General features: G+C 41.8%; 1 protein-coding gene across 1 annotated transcript; it reads left to right on the top strand.

Annotated features, from left to right (window-relative positions):
- The first annotated feature begins 395 nt into the window (after positions 1-395).
- ripk2 (receptor-interacting serine-threonine kinase 2) lies at positions 396-17,491 on the top strand. Its single transcript, XM_079751081.1, has 11 exons — positions 396-787; positions 923-1,076; positions 2,901-3,056; positions 3,543-3,700; positions 4,212-4,261; positions 4,435-4,596; positions 5,174-5,259; positions 5,695-5,790; positions 6,118-6,211; positions 14,659-14,883; positions 16,168-17,491. The coding sequence occupies exons 1-11, from the start codon at positions 588-590 to the stop codon at positions 16,563-16,565; spliced, it is 1,779 nt and encodes a 592-aa protein (XP_079607207.1). The 5' UTR covers positions 396-587; the 3' UTR covers positions 16,566-17,491.
- The last annotated feature ends 905 nt before the right edge of the window (positions 17,492-18,396 follow it).

Here is an 18,396-nt window from a genome sequence, read left to right as displayed (position 1 = left end):
ATGCCTTAAGTCTTTCAAACTTAAAATATAACTAACCAAATTTATTCACAAATAATGGCAATATTGTGGTTGTTTGTTGTTGTTGTTGTTGTTGTTGTTGTTAAAAGGTGCTTAAAGGTGTTTTTTTTTGCTTTTGGTGGAATAACTTGAACGGACTGGACTATTGACTGACTCACACACTCAGACAAACGGTAATTAATTGATAAGGTAATTTAATGCTCATACATTTAGCGCACAATAAATTAATAATAAGCCAAATTATAGATACAATAACAGCTACATTATTGAGTAAGCTACCGGAAGAACGAATCAGACCTCCCCACACAGCCCGCCCCCTCAATGGCTTTCACTTCTGTCGTCTGACGAGACGGAAAGACAGACATAGTGAACCAGAGACGGACTGAGGGGTGATGACCCTGAGCACACGGGCTTTACTGGAAATGAGCGGCTGCTTTCCCCGTTGAACTCGGTTTAAAAAAAGGCGTATTATGTGTTAACAGTAAGCCTAGTCCTAATGTTGAATAGCGCATCCAGTAGCTAGGTTATTACTTGGTTGGAGTGAGTATCGGCGAGACGTGTAGAAGAGTATGGACCTCAACACACACATTGGCTGCGTGAACATGGGCAGCCTGACGAGCACCCTGCCGGTGATCCCCTACCAGAAGCTGACTGATCTACACTACCTCAGCAAAGGAGGCTTCGGCACTGTGTTCAAAGCTCAGCACTCGGACTGGCGAACCTTTGTAGCCATCAAGTGCCTGAAAATCGACTCTCCAGTTGGCGAAAGGTACGCTATTTTTCCCCTAAGCCCCCGTGATGCATTTCCTTCTTATGTCAAACGAAACTGATTTTTTTCGCAGTAATCTTTAATATTACTTCCTTAAATCATAGTGGTTACGGACTGTGTGTGTGTGTGTTGCAGGGAGAGAAGTAGCCTGCTGAAAGAGGCTGAGGTACTCCACAAAGCCAGGTTCAACTACATCATCCAGATCTACGGTGTGTGCAACGAGCCAGAGTTCTTCTGTATCGTCACGGAGTACATGTGCAATGGTTCTTTGGACCGCCTGCTCCACGAGGTAATGACCTTATTTAGGCTTACTGGGATTTTGCAGTGGTTGGTAAATGCGTGGGTTATTGTGTAGGGATTTGCTGCTGTCAAGCTTAACATAACCTTCACCTATTGATGGGGCCTGGTCTTTTTTAACATAAAGGAGAACTAAGTGATCACGTGGTTCCTCATTCTTTAGTAATGTCTCCCTGAATGCAACTACATGTAAAAAGTAAACGCTTTCTATATCACCCCCACCCTGATGCAGCTTCACTGGTTACCAGTCAAGTTCTGCATTAAATTCAAAATTATATTACTCACATAGCCTACAAGTCCCTTCACGCTCTGGGCCCCCGTTACCTCTCTGACCTCCTCCACCCCTACAGCCCCCTGCGGTCCCTCAGGTCCTCTGACAAGGACCAGCTGGCAATTCCCCGCAAGAGGCTCAAGACTTTTGGGGACAGGGCCTTTTGCGTGTCCGCCCCCACTCTGTGGAACCAGCTCCCCCCCAACATCCGCTGTGCCCCTTCCGTGGAAACTTTCAAAAAGTACACGAAAGCACACCTTTTCTCGGAGGCCTATGGCCTCTAACTCACGACCCCACCCAGCGCCTTGTGCATTTTGCACTCTCCCTCACTTGCCTACACATACACCCTCACCTCCCACTCTTGAGAAGCGACCTTGAGTATCCTGAAAGCCGCTATATAAAATCAATTTTTATTATTATTATTAGTTGCTGTATTTATTTGTACAAATTATTCTCTTTTATTAATTCGACATTTTTGTGCCAACATGTTTGACATCGGTCTGTTCCTTATCAATTTTTTTCCGATGACAGTTTTGAATAGTTCTCAAGCCCGTATACATCTCATGTTTTATTTATTTATTTATTTATTCTTGGCCCCAGTGTTTGAAATTAGTAATTTCAACTCCTGCTTTTGATCGGGTGAAGTTTCACTATGGCCAAAGAGAATCTAGAATACTTTTCTCAATTCTTTATCTCACAGTAGCTTGTGACAACATCATTTACCCCCGAGAAACATTCAGGAAAGTCCCTCATGGACTTTCCTCAATTGGTCACTGACTGCAATGTGCCCACAATAGCTATTTTAATTATTTAGTGAAGCATGATCATAGAAATCATCTCATTGAACAAATCTGTCTTAATCCCAAAGTCTTGTCAAAATGAGGAAAAAGTTTTAAATTGTGCTTTTCGAAACCACCTTCAACAAAAAAACATGACCTGCCTATAAACCTCACCTGCCTATAAACCAAACAATATGAAGATACATTTAACTGTTTTGGTCTTTAAGTGTGGCAATGATTTTGCACAGCACACCAGGCATTAACAAGGCACTAACCAGGCACTAACCTATTTCATTCCCCAACAAGCCAGTTGTGTTCCTGAAAACCAAAACTCCAGGGTGACAATCCTAGCCCTGCGGACCCGGCCAGCTCTGGGCTCCCCCTCACCACAGGATATAGGATCATATTTAACATGTTCAATATTATGATTGCGAATGGGCGTTGCCCTGTCAGGTTTGGGGAAGAATAATCCAATCCTAACAGACCCCACACCATAGGATAATCTGGTGATTTATATTTACAGCAGTTATTGTAATAAAACAATACAATATAAAACAATAAATCAATATCACTGACTCAGCTAAGTATCCGAGATGAAACACATACACACTGGGATCCACACACCTGGAGTCGGCTCTTAATTGAACATAATGATAACGATAATGCACAACAGTGTATACAAGTATAACCAAAGTGAAGATGGATAAATAACAACAGGTTGATCCCGATAATTGCTGAAGTGAGTCTTGGTCTATGTGTTTTACAGAAGGACTTGTATCCCCATCTCCACTGGCCCCTGCGGCTGAGGATCCTTTACCAGATCGCGCTCGGTGTCAACTTCCTCCATAACATGACCCCGCCACTGCTGCATCACGACCTCAAGACACAGAATATCCTGCTGGACGGGGAGTTTCACGTCAAGGTGTGTGTGTGTGTGTGTGTGTGTGTGTGTGTGGTGCACGCATGATAAGGGAAATACAGTTTGAGTAGCGTACAGCCTTTTCAGTTTTAATTAAACCTTTTTTTATGAGTGAGGAAAAACAGGGAAGGAGTGGATTTGAATATGAGCTGTCATTTTCTTTCCAGCTCAGTTTATGGCTCAGGGGTCCTGTTGGATCTGTTGTGGAATCCCTTAAATAGGCTAGTGCTCTTCTTTTCAAATGACCCAGGGTCATTCAAAAAGACATCTTGTGCTGGACTAAAAATGCATGTGATTGCTTAATGTATTATGGAAATGTATTTCCTTATAAAACAACATTGGTCTCCTTACTTAAGAATTAAGATGGATCATAGACAATCTGCAGAGCACAACAAACTGTCTATTTAGTCTATTTAGATTAACTGAGTGAAACAAGAACAAGAAATATATTTCTCATTAAACTTGTAATGCTCATGTTCGGCTGCTCAGATTGCGGACTTTGGCCTGTCCAAATGGCGGCAGCTGTCCATCAGTAAAGGTTCTGGGTCCAAACCTACAGAGATAGGGGGCACCATCATCTACATGCCCCCCGAGGAGTACCATCCCAACAGGATCCGCAAGACGGACGTCAAGTACGACATGTACAGGTCAGAGAGAGGCCACCATGTCTATTAACATACTTATTGATTTTCTTCCGTGTCCAATCAGAAACATACTCATTCATAGTTCATTCCTAAAGCAAAGGCCATTCAAAGTCCTTTACATGTGCAAGAATAAACTTTTTGAAGACAATTAAAGCACAATCCATAACAGTGGATGTTAGCGAAAAAGGAACAAGAAGTGTAGACAGTTCTTTTTACAAAAAATGCTTTTGTAGACGGAAACGTTTTAAGCCCTGGTTTAAAGGAGTACACCGCGTTGAGGCAGACTTCCTGGAAATTTGTTGAACCGGATTTTCAGCATACCGATAGACAAGATGCAATAGAGGATAACACCATGGCTAAGTAACTGCCAACCGAACAATCCAACCCACAGCCAGCTCTCAGAAGGTGAAGCATTTTAAAGAAAAGGGAATTCTTGTCCTGCCAAGGGGAATTACATAAGTGACACCATGCTCTTCGTCCCTCATTGGTTCACCCCTCTATGCTCACTTTGTAGCTACGCCATCATCATGTGGGAAGTGCTGTCCAGGCAGATTCCGTTTGAAGGTAACCAGACTGATGGCGTATATGGAAGTATATTTTTTAATTCACATTGAATAAAGTAGTTCAACAGCTCCTACTCTGAAATGGATTCCTTGTCAAAGTGCATTTAACTATCATTATCGTAGCAATACTAATTAATCATTAAGTGTGTGTGTGTTTGTGTGTGTGTGTGGCAGACACGATCAACCCCATGCAGATTATGTTCTGTGTGATAAACGGGACCCGCCCCGACACGGGTGCAGGCAGTTTGCCGGACGACACCCCCAGTAGAGAGACCTTGGTCCACCTCATGACCTGCGGCTGGGCGGGCGAGCCTGACGCCCGGCCCACCTTCCTCCGTAAGAACACAACACAGGGCCCCCCAAATAAAGGGCCTTGCAGGTCATTCGATTTGGTAAATAAAGCTCAGGGTAACAAAAACGTTCCAGTGACACCGTAGGGACGGCGACACCTTTGGTAAAAGATGTGTTACAGCAAATAGTGTTTACTATTTTGTTAATGGATATAGGAGATGCTTACATAATAAAAGCCATTAAGAAGCAGGTAGGTGTTAGGTGAACCTCATCTAGTTAATCTAACAACACACTGTAGACTGGCCCCTCTAGATAAACTGTTCTTAAAGTTCTCTTCTGAAAGCTTCGCCCACTCGCACAAATTACTTTCTCTTCGGTAGAATATCCATATAACAAACGGAAAATAAGGCGTAACCCTGCCTCTTTAAGTTTTTGGTTCCTGGATAGGCTCAGTCCCGTTTCTCTCTAGAAGTTCTGCTATAACATCCTAGCACTTGACAAACGTCTTCATTGATCAACCTCAGTCAATTGCAGAGGAAATGCAAAATAGGCCCCAATCCAGGGACACATTTCTAACACACTCAGTCACTCACACTTTGAATGTGTACTGTGTGTCTCTAAGAGTGCTTGATGGAGCTGGAGCCCATGCTGAGGAGATATGACGACATTGACTTCCTAGAGGCCGTCTTTGAAATCAAGAAGTCAGAGGTTGGTCAGAAATCCGAGTTTTTGGGTCTGTGGGTGTGTGGTTGAAGGCTAGTTTTAAAGCAACCTCAACTGGTCAGGTCAAACTGATTAGTCTCTGGGGCTAGGTGAGGTTGCTCAAACCGCTGTGTACAGCGTAACGTTGCATGGTGTGGCGTTATATAGACTCATATTGGAGATCATTTTGTGCAAGAGCCGTGACATAGAGTTTGAAGACGCATTGTATTTAATTTCCTTTCCTGTTGCAAATACCCTTCCTCTTTCCAGCCTCAGTTTCACATCTTTTATTTATTAGAATAGTATTTTCTTTTTGTCTCATTAGTCAGCATTTATCAAGTTTCACCAAAAAAAATACAAAAAAAATAAATTTGGAAGGATGATTCATCACGCAAAAAGACCCTTTGAACCCCCTATCTTCTTGTGTTGGACCCTCCTTAGAGGAGGAGTGTGAGCTGCTCTCCGGGCCAGGCAGGCTGCCAGAAGGAGGCACAGAGATCCATGCACTTTCTGAAGGAAAGCCCCAGGCCTTGGCCAGTATGTATCCTGCTCTAACACAACCACCATATTACATGGAAATTTAGTTTATTTTCACCTTTTTGTTTGACATTCGTTCACTATTTTTGAATATTACTGTATATATTACTGGCCTGTACTTCTGCAGTGTTCTATTCCACATTTCCAGACTGGACTAAGTCAAATGTCTGATCTTAAGTGGCTAATTAAATGATCTGAAGGAATTATCAACCTGCCACAATAATTTCTATAATTACTATCTACATATTTTAAAATGTTTTCAAATGCCAACTCCAAGGAGTGTTGAGTGTTGCCGGTGTGTTTAGCATGTGTCTGCCCCTCCAATAGCAATCCTCCACCTCCTCAGGCTCCGCCTCCTCTCAGGAAACTGAAATATCTCAGCCAGGGCTCCTCACCAGCATCGACGCCCCTCCAAATAAAGGTAATAAAGCCACTTGGTATGATGCAACGCATCTAGCGGGCTAGCCCCCTAACATTTATGTTTAGGGCATTTAGCAGACAGTTTTATCCAAAGTGACTGACAATAAGTACATTTGTCATAAGAAAGTGAAACAACAATACATCATTGTCAGTACGTTAAGGATGTTCATAGAACCAAGTGCCAAGCACTAACAATCGCTAGGTTAACCCATTCACCGTATACAACAAAGATAGTGAGGATAAAATGCTACACAACTAAGTACAATAACGAAGTGCGACAAACAATAAGTGTGTACATTAAGTGCCAGGACGAACAACATACACTAAGTAGTGGGAGGGGTGGCTATGCAGAGTCTAAGTGAAATCTGAACAAGTGAGTCTTGAGTCTTTTGCGGAAGCTGGTTAGCGACTCTGTGGTTCTAACGTCGGCAGGGAGCTTGTTTCACCACTGTGGTGCAAAAACAGAGAAGAATTGTGACTTTGATCGACTTTTGCTTGCTCTTGGCAATGGCCAGCTAAAGTAGTTGAGTGGACCGCTCGTGCTGGGGTGTGTGGTTTGACCAACAGCTGGGGGTAGGCGGGGGCAGTTCCTTTGACCGCCTTGTAGGTGACTACCATCATCTTTAATCTAATACGAGCTGATTCCCGGAAGAGGGGTGTCACATGGGAGAATTTAGGTAGGTTGAACACGAGGCGTGCTGCAGCATTCTGGATACGCTGCAGGTTTAATCGCGGAGGCAGGGAGTTCAGTCAGGAGCGAGGTGCAGTAGTCGAGACGGGAGATGATGAGCGCTTGGACCAGGAGCTGAGCTGCTTCCCTCGTGAGGGAGGGCCCGATCCTCCGGATATTGTAGAGGGCAAATCTGCAGGATCGGGCCACCACGGTGATGTTCGTTGCGCAGCATAACTGATTGTCCAGTACCCCACCGAGGTTTCTTGCGGTTGGTGATGGGGATACAGCGATCTCCTCGACTGTGACCAGTCAGTCAGTCAGTCCATGTGAGGGCAATCTTTCACTGGCATAAGGAGGAGCTCAGTCTTTTTGAGGTTAAGCTTCCGTTGACGTTGTCCAAGTGCTGATGTCTGCCAGACATTCTGAGATGCCAGACATTCCTTACCTCATGTCAGCTATTCACGGGCCTTGGTGCCCAATTCAGATTTATGCCCACATCTAACATTACTGTTTGACTGTTCACATCATTTAGTAAAATGTGGCCAATATCAGATTCCAGATCAAACTGGTCAGTCCGACGGACCCGCATGAGCAAAAGATCAATAACAAAGAGGTCATATGGCACGCTTCCATCATTGCATGTGCAATGATGGTTTCACTGAAACAGATTATGTTCAACACTACTATTACCGCTCTGCTGTTCAACACTACTATTACCGCTCAGCTCAACCCCAAGTAAAAATGCTGGAAAACATGTTATGCGAGATATGACACACACCCACCCAACACTGACGGTAAAAATACACACGGCATATTCCCTCAACCGTACCCCTCCATCCCTCTCTCCCCTTCCTCACTCTCTCTTTTTCTTTATCATTTCATAACCCAAATATACGTACTAGTCCACAACTCTGATACACCTGACATACACACATTTAAGTTACAAACATACAACCATTTAACTTGATAACATGGAATATACGCGGCTTCCGTAACTAATCCAAAAGACTTAAAGTAATTAATCATCTAATAAAATTAAGGGCTGATATTTGCTTCCTACAAGAAACAAACTTAACAGACTCAGAATTGCAGCATCTTAAATTTAGACAATTTGACAAAATATACTATAGCAAAAAAAGAGGTGTCTCTATTTTAATAAATAAAGATATTCAGTTCTTACTAAACCAATCTATCATGGACCCAGAGGGAAGATTCATCATCATTAATGCAACTCTGAATCATATAACATTTACACTGGCAAACATTTATGGCCCTAACAGTGATGATCCATCTTTCTTTCATAATCTCTTCTCCATATTAGCAAATTCAAACAACCTTATCATAGCAGGAGACTTCAATACTGTCATCAATCCCACAGTTGACCGCTCAAGCACCTCTGGCAACTTAAAAAACTGGCACTCCACTGATATAATAAAGCAATATATGGAGGACTCTGGCCTTTGCCACAGTTGGAGGATGAGGAACCCTTCTTTGAGGGAATATTCATATTTTTCAACAGTTCACCAATGTTCATCTAGAATTGACCTATTTATCATCAGCAATTCGCTAATATCCAAGATATCAGACAATCCACCCAATTATAATCAGTGATCACGCCCCTGTCTCTCTGTCTATAAACACCCAAAGACATACTAAAACTTCAGCTACTTGGCGCTTTAATACCTCACTGTTAGAAGACCCTAACTTTACAACCCTTATAAGGCAAGAGTGGGCATTCTTTTTGGAGATGAACAAATCTCTAGACACCGCACCTTCACTTCTGTGGGAAAATGGGAAGGCTGTAATCAGGAAAAATCATATCGTACTCATCATACAGGAAAAAACAGCAACAACAATTGGAGAATACATTAGAACAAAAAATCTAACTCATAACAAATGAAATATCCTGCCATCCCAGTGAACCAAAACAGAATGAATTAAAGGAACTGAAAACACAATATGATATCATGCAGAAAAAAATACAATTTCAAATTCAGCAACTGAAATATAATGGTTTTCAATACAGTAATAAAACAAACAGTAAATATTTAGCAAATCTACTCCAACATAAGAAAGAGAAATCAATCATCCCAGCCATCTTGGACCCCACAGGAAACATTAATCAAAATCCACAGGATATAAATAATATATTTCAGAATTTCTACAGCAACCTCTACTCCCCCACTCACCAACCTACCCAATCAGAAATCGACACCTTCTTAAACAGTTTGACATTACCAAAATTAACTGCAGAACCAACTAACATTCTAGACGCACCCCTTAGCCTTAATGAACTCACCAAAGCACTCGATACAATTCCTAGCAACAAGTCTCCCGGACCAGATGGATTACCAGCCGAATTCTACCGACACTTTTGGGACATATTATCACCACTATTCAACAGAGTAATCGTAGCAATAAAAACTTCCTCCACCATACCCACACACATGAATACAGCAGCCATGATATTACTGCTAAAACCCAACAAAGATCCATCTCACCCCTCTCATCCATCTCACACGACCTCTCTCACTATTGAATACTGACTTGAAAGTTATTACCAAAGCACTAGTAACCAGAATAGAAACAGTCACTTCTATACTCATTCATTCAGATCAGACAGGCATCATAAAAAATAGACACGCCACAGATAATGTCCGTAGACTTTTCAAACTAATCAATATATCACAAGAAAGACAACAGAAAACCATTATCATTTCACTTGACGCAGAAAGAGCTTTTGATAAGATAAATTGGTCATTTTTATTTAATACACTTCACAAATTTGGTTTTGGAGAATCGTTCATTCACTGGATTAAAATAATGTACACATCACCCAGGGCCACCATCACCACTAATGGAATCACTTCACAGAGTTTTACACTACATCAGGGAACCAGACAGGGATGCCCCCTCTCGCCTTCCCTCTTTGCCATTTTTATTGAACCTCTTGCAGCAGCAATACGATAAAACAGCACAATCAAAGGAATTCAGGTAGCCAACGTACAACACAAAATTAGTTTATATGCAGATGATCTTTGACTTTATTTACAGAACCCACAAGTATCACTTAGAGAAACGTTCAAAATCATCAACAAATTCTCCCTTGTCTCACATTACACTATCAACTGGAACAAGTCAATTTTACTATCCCTCTCAGATGATGCTTGGGATTCTGGAGCCCAGGACCCTTCCCTCCACTTTCACACAGGCAACATCAAGTACCTAGGGATTCAGATTTCCCCCAGGCTGTGGGAGCTTCTTAGACTCAATTACACTCCTCTTCTCAGGAAAATTGTAGACGAATACAAACGCTGGTCTAAACTCCCACTCACACTCATCGGTAGAATAGCTGCAGTCAAAATGAAAACCCTACCCCAGATTAACTACCTATTTTCTATGATCCCCATCACTCCTACAGACAAATGGTTCAAAACTCTCAATTCATTAACAACACAATTCTATTGGAAAAAACAAAAAGCTAGATTAGCACTCACAACCCTACAAAATAAAAAAATACATGGGGGGGTTGAGGCACCAGACTTCCATCACTACTTCCTGGCAAATCAATTACAGTACCTAGTTAAATGGATTAATATGCACAAGCACAATTACCCATGGCTGGAATTGGAACAAAACCAATGTACAAATATCTCAATTGCAGACCTCCCCTTCCTCTCACAATTAATCAAGAAATCCAACTTCTGCCAATGCATTACCATCTACTCAACTCTGACAACCTGGTGGAAAACTAACCAAATCACAAAATCATCATTAGAAATTAACAAGTTCACCCCACTCTGGCACAACCCAGTGTTCATGATACAGAAAAAAACCTTTTATTTCGCCACATGGGCACAAAAAGGAATCACACATCTTCACCACGTATTTGAGAACAACCATTTCATGTTATTTAAAATACTCACACAGAAATATGGGGTTGGGAGAGAATAATTCCTTCAATATCAACAACTTAGACTTAAAATTAAAGATAAAACCGGACTTACCAGCAACACATTACAACCCTCTCAGCTTATAGAAGAACTTATGAAAATCAATAACTTCAAAAAATTAACCTCCGAGCTATATACAATGATTGCCAACTTAAATACTAAAATAACACTCCCAACAGCCAAGTGGGAAACTAATCTGGCCTTCTCGCCCAACCCTGATTAATGGGAACAAATCTGTGAAAATACATTTACCATGACCGATAACACAAACCTGCAGCTTATACAATATAAAGTCATTCACAGAACTCACATCACCCAAAGTAAAATTTTCAAAATGGGCCTAGCCAACACAGGTATCTGTTCACAATGTAGGTAGCACAGATGCCTATTTGCACGCCATATGGCTCTGTCATCCGGTTCACTCTTTCTGGATCACAGTCACTGAGACTCTATCCACCATCCTGAGCTACAGAATCCCTTCATCCCCTACACTATGTCTCCTTGGTGACATTTCCGAAATATACATCCCGCAGAAACATAGGAATCCGGTGCTTATCTCCGTAATTGTCGCTAAAAAATTAGTCCTCCAAAACTGGAAATCAAAGAAATCTTGCCACATCAATAACTGGACAAATCTAAACTCAGAATACATCTCAATGGAAAAATACAATGCACACAGAAAGAAGCAAATATCAACCTTTGAAGACACCTGGTCCTCATTTTTAACGTTTATAAATTCAACAAAAACATAACTACAAACCGTGTATATTACCACCTGCATATATCGCTCTTCCGTTATGTAAAGCTTATTTATTTATATTTCTCCTTTTATTTTATTTTTCTCTTCCTCTTCCTTTTCTTTTGTCCCTGCAACTACCACTTTACACATACACATAGGCACACAGGCACACACCTTCCACACTCACGCATAACATGACCAACCCGTTTCTATTCCCTAACCGTGACCACTTAATGTGAACCACAGACAACTCCCCCCAATCTTTAATACCATCACAGTGTGTTTGTCAATTGTCTTGTCCGGTCACGTTTTGTCAGTTCTGATGTCGTCCTGTATCGTTTCCCTCTGTCGTCTGTTGTCTGTCTCTCACCGTGTCCCATTGTATGTGTTATGTATTACACTTTATCGTGGGGCTATAATCCCCCCTCCCCTTTTATGGATTCAGGACCTTACTAAAAACAGGGTGAATTGTTATGGTAGGAAAATAGTAAATGCGATATATATATATATATATATATATATATATATATATATATATATATATATATATATATATATATATATATATATATATATATATATTGCTTCATTAAATATAAAAAAGCCCTCCGAAGAGGGGGGGGGATGGTGGCGGGATAAAAAAAAAAAAAGAATAAAAAAAAAAGATTTTGTTTCTTTTCATTGTCAAGGGCTATTATCTTATCTTCATTACTGCTTTTATAGACATTACTACTATTCACTGCTATTGTCACTTGTCCCTCCAGTGACCTCATTAGCAGCTCTTTTCCATGTTTGCATTCAATGTGTTCAGAGTGGTGACAAATTGACCCAGTGACTGAAAAGTTGCATGAACTCCAATGTGAGTGTTCAGACAAAGTTTGCATTTCAAAAAATCGGACCTGTATCTGATATAGGAACACAAATGTTCACAGTAAATTATGTCCGCCTTTGCTTGCAGTGTGAACGAGGCCATATGCTATACCATTTACCGTGCCTTAGCAGGCATGGTATTGCATATGGCCTCGTTCAGATGTCATCTTGTCAGCATGTAAAAAGGCTAATGGACTAACATGCAATCATAAATTTTGTTCGGAAATGCACCCTCTAGTTTAGAAAAGGTAATTCTAAACGGGAATGGGGGGCATTAATGGCTGCGCTATTGGAATACCAGAATGGTCATTCAGTTTTAACCTGATGAAACAAATGACTTGTTGGATCTTTGCAGTAGAATTACAGTTTGTTTAGGGTGCAGGTTTGAGTTGGCACCAATAGAGTAGATACATGTGATTCTTAGTCTCTCTTTATATATGTACACGTTGAATCATTAGCTGGAATTAGCACATTTGCAAAATAAACAAGCTGCAGATACCTGTCTGCATACGTCCTGACACTTCGGTAACAAGTCGATGCGACAATTCTAAAAACGTGACGGTACTCGTTTTTCTACAGTACCGTAGGTACCGTAAATACCGTTGTAGTCTGCCATCAAATGCCAAAGGAACACGGAAGATGGTAACTGCAAGTTGTAGCAGGTGCGACAGCTCCGCCTTGTCGAAAAAAATAATAGCAAGAGTCTTGTCTGGAAGTACCTTGCGTTTGAGGCCGATGATCATGGATTAATAATAGATTTGCAAAAACCTATATGCAAATGGTGCCATTGAGCTTTTCAAAAGAAAGGAGGAAACACTTCCAACTTATTGAAGCACCTCAAAGACAGACTTATTCAAAGAATTCAAGTTGAGTGAGTTTCAAGTCATGTTAACGTTAAAATAGCAATGTATCCAAAGTGTTATCTTGGTTGTCCTTCTCCTGAAATACACTGTGAATAGCGAGGGTCGCATTTCCACAGAGCCTACCGTTTACCCGTTTACCGTTTGCATACACACATAGCGCCACTCTACAAACAACCACCAAATGCCTCAGTTTAATCCACTTTATCCATCCACTATTTACTCAACATGATACATATTTCACGCCGTCAACAATGCATTAATTTGTATATCCAACGCAACGCTTACATTCATTCGTTTATAGTGGTACAACGGCTCACGGATGACTTATGATCCGTACGGATCAACCCTCATGGTTAGGGGCGGAAGTGATCCGCGGATCGGCTGGCTATGCAAAAACAAAAACAAAAAAGTTGTCCGTCCACGTCATCGGCGCATGTTAAAGGACAATTCCTGTATGTACCACATTGAGCCCCCTTTCTGGTTTGTCTCGGGTGAAATATAGTGGTTGACACCGAAATGTTGACTATTGATCCTGTCTCGGGATAGGCTCATTTCGAATCGCCCCTGCCTGCTTCAGAATGGCTGGCTATGGGAATGCAGAATCCTATTTATGTTTGGTTGTAGTCTTTTCTCTTGGTTCTCCGTTCCAACAGTAGGGCTAGAACCGAGCAAAAAGACTACAACCAGCCCCCCTTTCCATTTTGGGTCAAAGAGCAATGAGTCTTCCAACAGAAATCAATGGATTTACAAAATGCCAAATAAAACACGACAGAAACTGTATTTCGCTACGATTATTTCGCGCAATGCAGATGGATGTCTGCATTGCCTGGGGAGAGTGTAGACTCTACACTCTCCCCAGATAATGCAGACATAAAGTAATTTAAAGTTGTTAATCCAGGTCTGCTGTGCTTCCTTTGGACACAGGTTTTCTATTTTATTTACTATCCATGTTTAAAAGAAGAAGGAATAATGTCTCAGTTTGCACTTTATATTGTTTGTCACTGTTCTTTTTTTGTAATGTTATAGTGGTTTATTTTTATTCATTACTTGAAGGCTACAAGCCAGTGCCACTGTTTTTTGTAATGTTCAAATGTTTTTAATAAATGAGTTTATGTTGAAATACATGGGATTTATTGTTTTGTTTTAGTTTTTTTACCGTGGTATCCAATTGGGTATCGAGAATCGTGGAAATTCACTGGTATTGGTATCAACTACTAAATGTCTGGTATGGTGACATCCCTAGTCCTGACCAAACATGGGAATTCCCCCACTGCAGTTCTACTCTGTACCGTGCTGAAGATTCACCCTCATTTTGTTGTTCCTCCTATTGACCTTTGGACCCCCCTTCAGACGGAGTTCAGGCGTCATTCCTATGCCCAACCCTGGACAGTCCGGCGCCCCTGAGGGACCCAAGCCCCGTCCAGGACATGAACTGTACTCACGCCACGGCCGCCAGGCCCATGAGGGACCCTGGCCAGGCCTACTGCCACGAGGGGGTCGCCATGTGCGAGACCCTCAAACAACAGACAACGGACAACTTCCCCGTCATGCCCACCGGACAATTGCATGAACAAGGTGGGGGCCAAGAGTTATCTTGTTATTTTTCATCCCGTAATGTCTAATTTACTCATAATGTATCCTCCTTATAATGTAACACAGCCTAACAGGTTTTGGAGAGTTCTTCATTCTCATTAGTAGAGTGGTATGTTAGGCGGTACTGGAGCTATCGCTTAACATCTATGAGCATCTATCAGTAATGATGAAAGGTGGAAATAATGTGTGTGATTGCATGTGTCTTGGTGCCAAAGTTTCCATAGGTGGCGCTATAATTCGTGGTCAAGTTAAATGCTCGGCATATCCGCCCCGATTACAGAAAAAATCTGAAACTTGATGGTCTTGCCTTATTTGGCATGCTGAACATTTTTGGCTGATGGACCCATAATGTCAGTCAGGATATACATATATTTTGCTGTACAGTGACATTTTCGTGAAACTTTTTTTATAACATAATAATAATAATAATAATATAATAAATTGCAGACCGATAAATTGTTTTTTATTAATTATCTTATTTATAACATTTTATAATATTATTATTTAATATTGAAAGTGAATGGGGCCTTTGGGGCTTATCTGATGTGCTGAATCGAAGACCCATAACGTCCGTCTAGATAGATTTTGCTGCACCTTGAAGGTTTTTGAAAAAATCTATAAAATGACCCAGAATTTCGTCTACGTGCTCCTTGATAATGCCCTACTTTATTTCATCATAATTTTCTTGATTCTGTTAAAAAATAACAGTAATGACAGTTTTATGCACAAATATGATTATGCAAATTAGCTGTCATCATTCAATCAATCACAGGTCTTTTTCGGAGAACTCCAGGGACCGATTACTTGGTGGGCCCATCAGGGATATTGTGTAAAGTTTTGTGTTGATTGCTCAAAGTAAGAAGTCAAAGTGTAGGGGGGCACAGTGTTGAGTGTGTTTTGAGGAAAGCTAAATCCACATATCCCAGGTTTTGTTTCACGCCCCAACAGCTGACCAAGAGCTGCACTACTCTGACGTCATTATTTGATACTAAATGATTTATCCGGTAGAGCTGAAGGATGTGTTTTCACAATAAAAATAGGAAAACATCCCATGAATGGGCTATGTGAAAAACGGCATTGAACAGATTCTAGTGTGTGGCCTATTTCACTGATAGTTACCGTTCCTTAGTGTTCTAGCCCAGATCTGTCAGAGGGGCGGTGGAAAGGGGGTCCTATTATCAGGCCCCACTAACACAGACCTACACACACTTTCTTTACTAAATATTTTGTATGTCAATAAAATAATGTCCCCTCTCCTTCCCCCAGGGGCTCCAGATCCGGCCTTGGTTCTCAAAGGAACTCCCTCGGGGCCTCAGCAGGGCCCGGTGGGCCGCTGGATCACATCTCGCCGTGAGGAGATCGTGGAGAACATGACGGAGGCGTGCCTGAACCAGAGCCTTGACGCCCTTCTGGCCCGCAGCCTCCTGATGCGCGAGGACTATGAGCTGGTGGTGAACCAGCCCACACGCACGGCCAAGGTACGCCAGCTGCTGGACACCGCCCACCGGCACAGCGAGGACTGCTGCCGCCTGGTAGTGCACACTTTGTACAGGAACAAGCAGAATAGACTGCAGCCATACCCAGCCGTGATCGTGTCCCCGGTGACGCCGGGGCCCAGCGCCCCGCTGCTCTCCCTTGGTGACACTGGCCCCCAGAGGAGGTAGCAGCAGAAGAAGATGATCAGGGCTGCCTTGAAGTGGACTGATGGGGCAGGTCGTGAAGGGAGCTTCCACACAAATGGGTCGAATAAGGAGACTTCTGGGATTCTGGTGGACATCTTGGTTTCTTGGTTTCCAACACACACAGACAGACAGACAGACAGACAGTACATAATTTATAAAGTTGCACAGCGGTATGAAATAGTCGCAGGGAAGATGAGGAATTCTTTGGAATTGGCGTTGAATACTGTTGACTGCCTCCGTTGTTGCTTATATGTTGTTTTTAAAAAAGTTTTGTGGAGGTTCAGTTATGTATAACTCTGTACAAGTCTTTTTGTATGGCCATTTATTTATAAAAATGCTAAGTATTTTCAGTTGGTCTAAATTAGATACGTATATAAGTTGTGTAAGGTATGAATGGAAGAACAAGAGTAGCTGTGTCTTCTTTCACTGCATTTCATGGCAGTTCAAAATATAGTCTTCATGGTTTGTGATTTGTTATTAAGTGCGGCACTAAGGTAATGCTGTCACTGAGGTGCATAACTTACAGTAGTTGAAGGACGGCTTGTGTTGGACTTAACAGGAGGCACCTCAACCATATTCTACTCAGTAGGATATATGGTGTCTTTGATATAATATATCATGTTCAGCATAATGTTGCAAACATCGCCGTTTTTGAGAAGCTAAATAATTGACCTGGACTGTATTTCACTGGATAATTGTGTTATTACCGTTGGAGCATCCAATATTTATTACAGGTGACATAGTAAGCATACCTTCCATTCATGAGACAGTTGAGTTAGAGTAGAACTGTAGACAGGATCAACTTGCTTTGTCTCTACTCCGTAGCAACCTTTTGTTATGTGTTTAATGCTTTTTTTCTTTTCATTTGCAGAAAAAGTTTTTACACATGAATAAAAATGTTCATAGTATGTATTATTGTATGATTTTATATTTTTCTTTAAATGTGGGTTGAATTTGGGGTGCTCTTAACTGTTCACCTTTCATCTTTAAAACAGACTGGCTGTGGTGCAGATGGGTTCAGGACCCGCTTTATGCCAACTGCACACCATTTCTATCTATTGTCCACATTTTGATTGGCTCTAGTTTTCAAAAGTCAAACCTCTGCATGGCGTTCGCTTTTTTCAATCGCTGTGAAGAAAGCACGAAAGGCTGTCATTATGGCACAATGTTTGATGTCCATCAAACTGCACATGCAGGTCAAGTGCAGGTTAACCAGTCTCTCTTAGCCATCGTCTTTAATGCCTGCTGGGCGAAGCCGAATGCAGGAAGTTGCTCTGCAGATTCAGGCGGAATATGATGGAAACGACACAGAAGAAAGTCCTGTCTCTCTTTGGCACCATGAAGACAGGCAAGGCCCACAGACTAACTGACGCCAGCAGCTTGCATCTCCGCCAAAGCCCCTTCAGTGGCTGCCGGGCTTACTGGGGGCAGGCGACGGCTGAGGGGTGGGATGGGCATGTGGGATGGCTCATCCGAACAAAGCTGTTCCATGCCCACTTTACCCACAACATTTAACAACATGCCATAATCCTTTGACCGTCATAACCGCACCCTCGTGGACCGCTATCATTTAAAGTTAGCGGTCCATTAGTTACCATTGTCTAAAACGATGACACGATAGAAAGATGTTGTAATTGCAATTACTTGGGAGGAGTTAATCCGAGGTAACCTGCTCATTTCCAGGGAAGTGTTATAAAATGTTGCACCTTATCCAACACCTTATTTTTTCTGACCTGTGGTGTGTGTGTGTGTGTGTGTGCTTTATTTTGCAGTCATGCAATGCATTGACTTTACAAGTACATGCACATGGAGC

The sequence above is a fragment of the Pollachius pollachius genome (genome assembly GCF_949987615.1).
Source record: "Pollachius pollachius genome assembly, chromosome: 14".
Lineage (NCBI taxonomy): Eukaryota > Metazoa > Chordata > Actinopteri > Gadiformes > Gadidae > Pollachius > Pollachius pollachius.
This window is presented reverse-complemented; position numbering and strand designations above follow the sequence as displayed.

Coding starts and splice junctions, on each gene's coding strand:
- ripk2 (XM_079751081.1), top strand. CDS start 588: ATGGACCTCAACACACACATTGGCTGCGTGAACATGGGCAGCCTGACG. Junction 3,057..3,542: donor ACGGGGAGTTTCACGTCAAG/GTGTGTGTGTGT, acceptor TCGGCTGCTCAG/ATTGCGGACTTTGGCCTGTC. Junction 4,262..4,434: donor CAGGCAGATTCCGTTTGAAG/GTAACCAGACTG, acceptor TGTGTGTGGCAG/ACACGATCAACCCCATGCAG.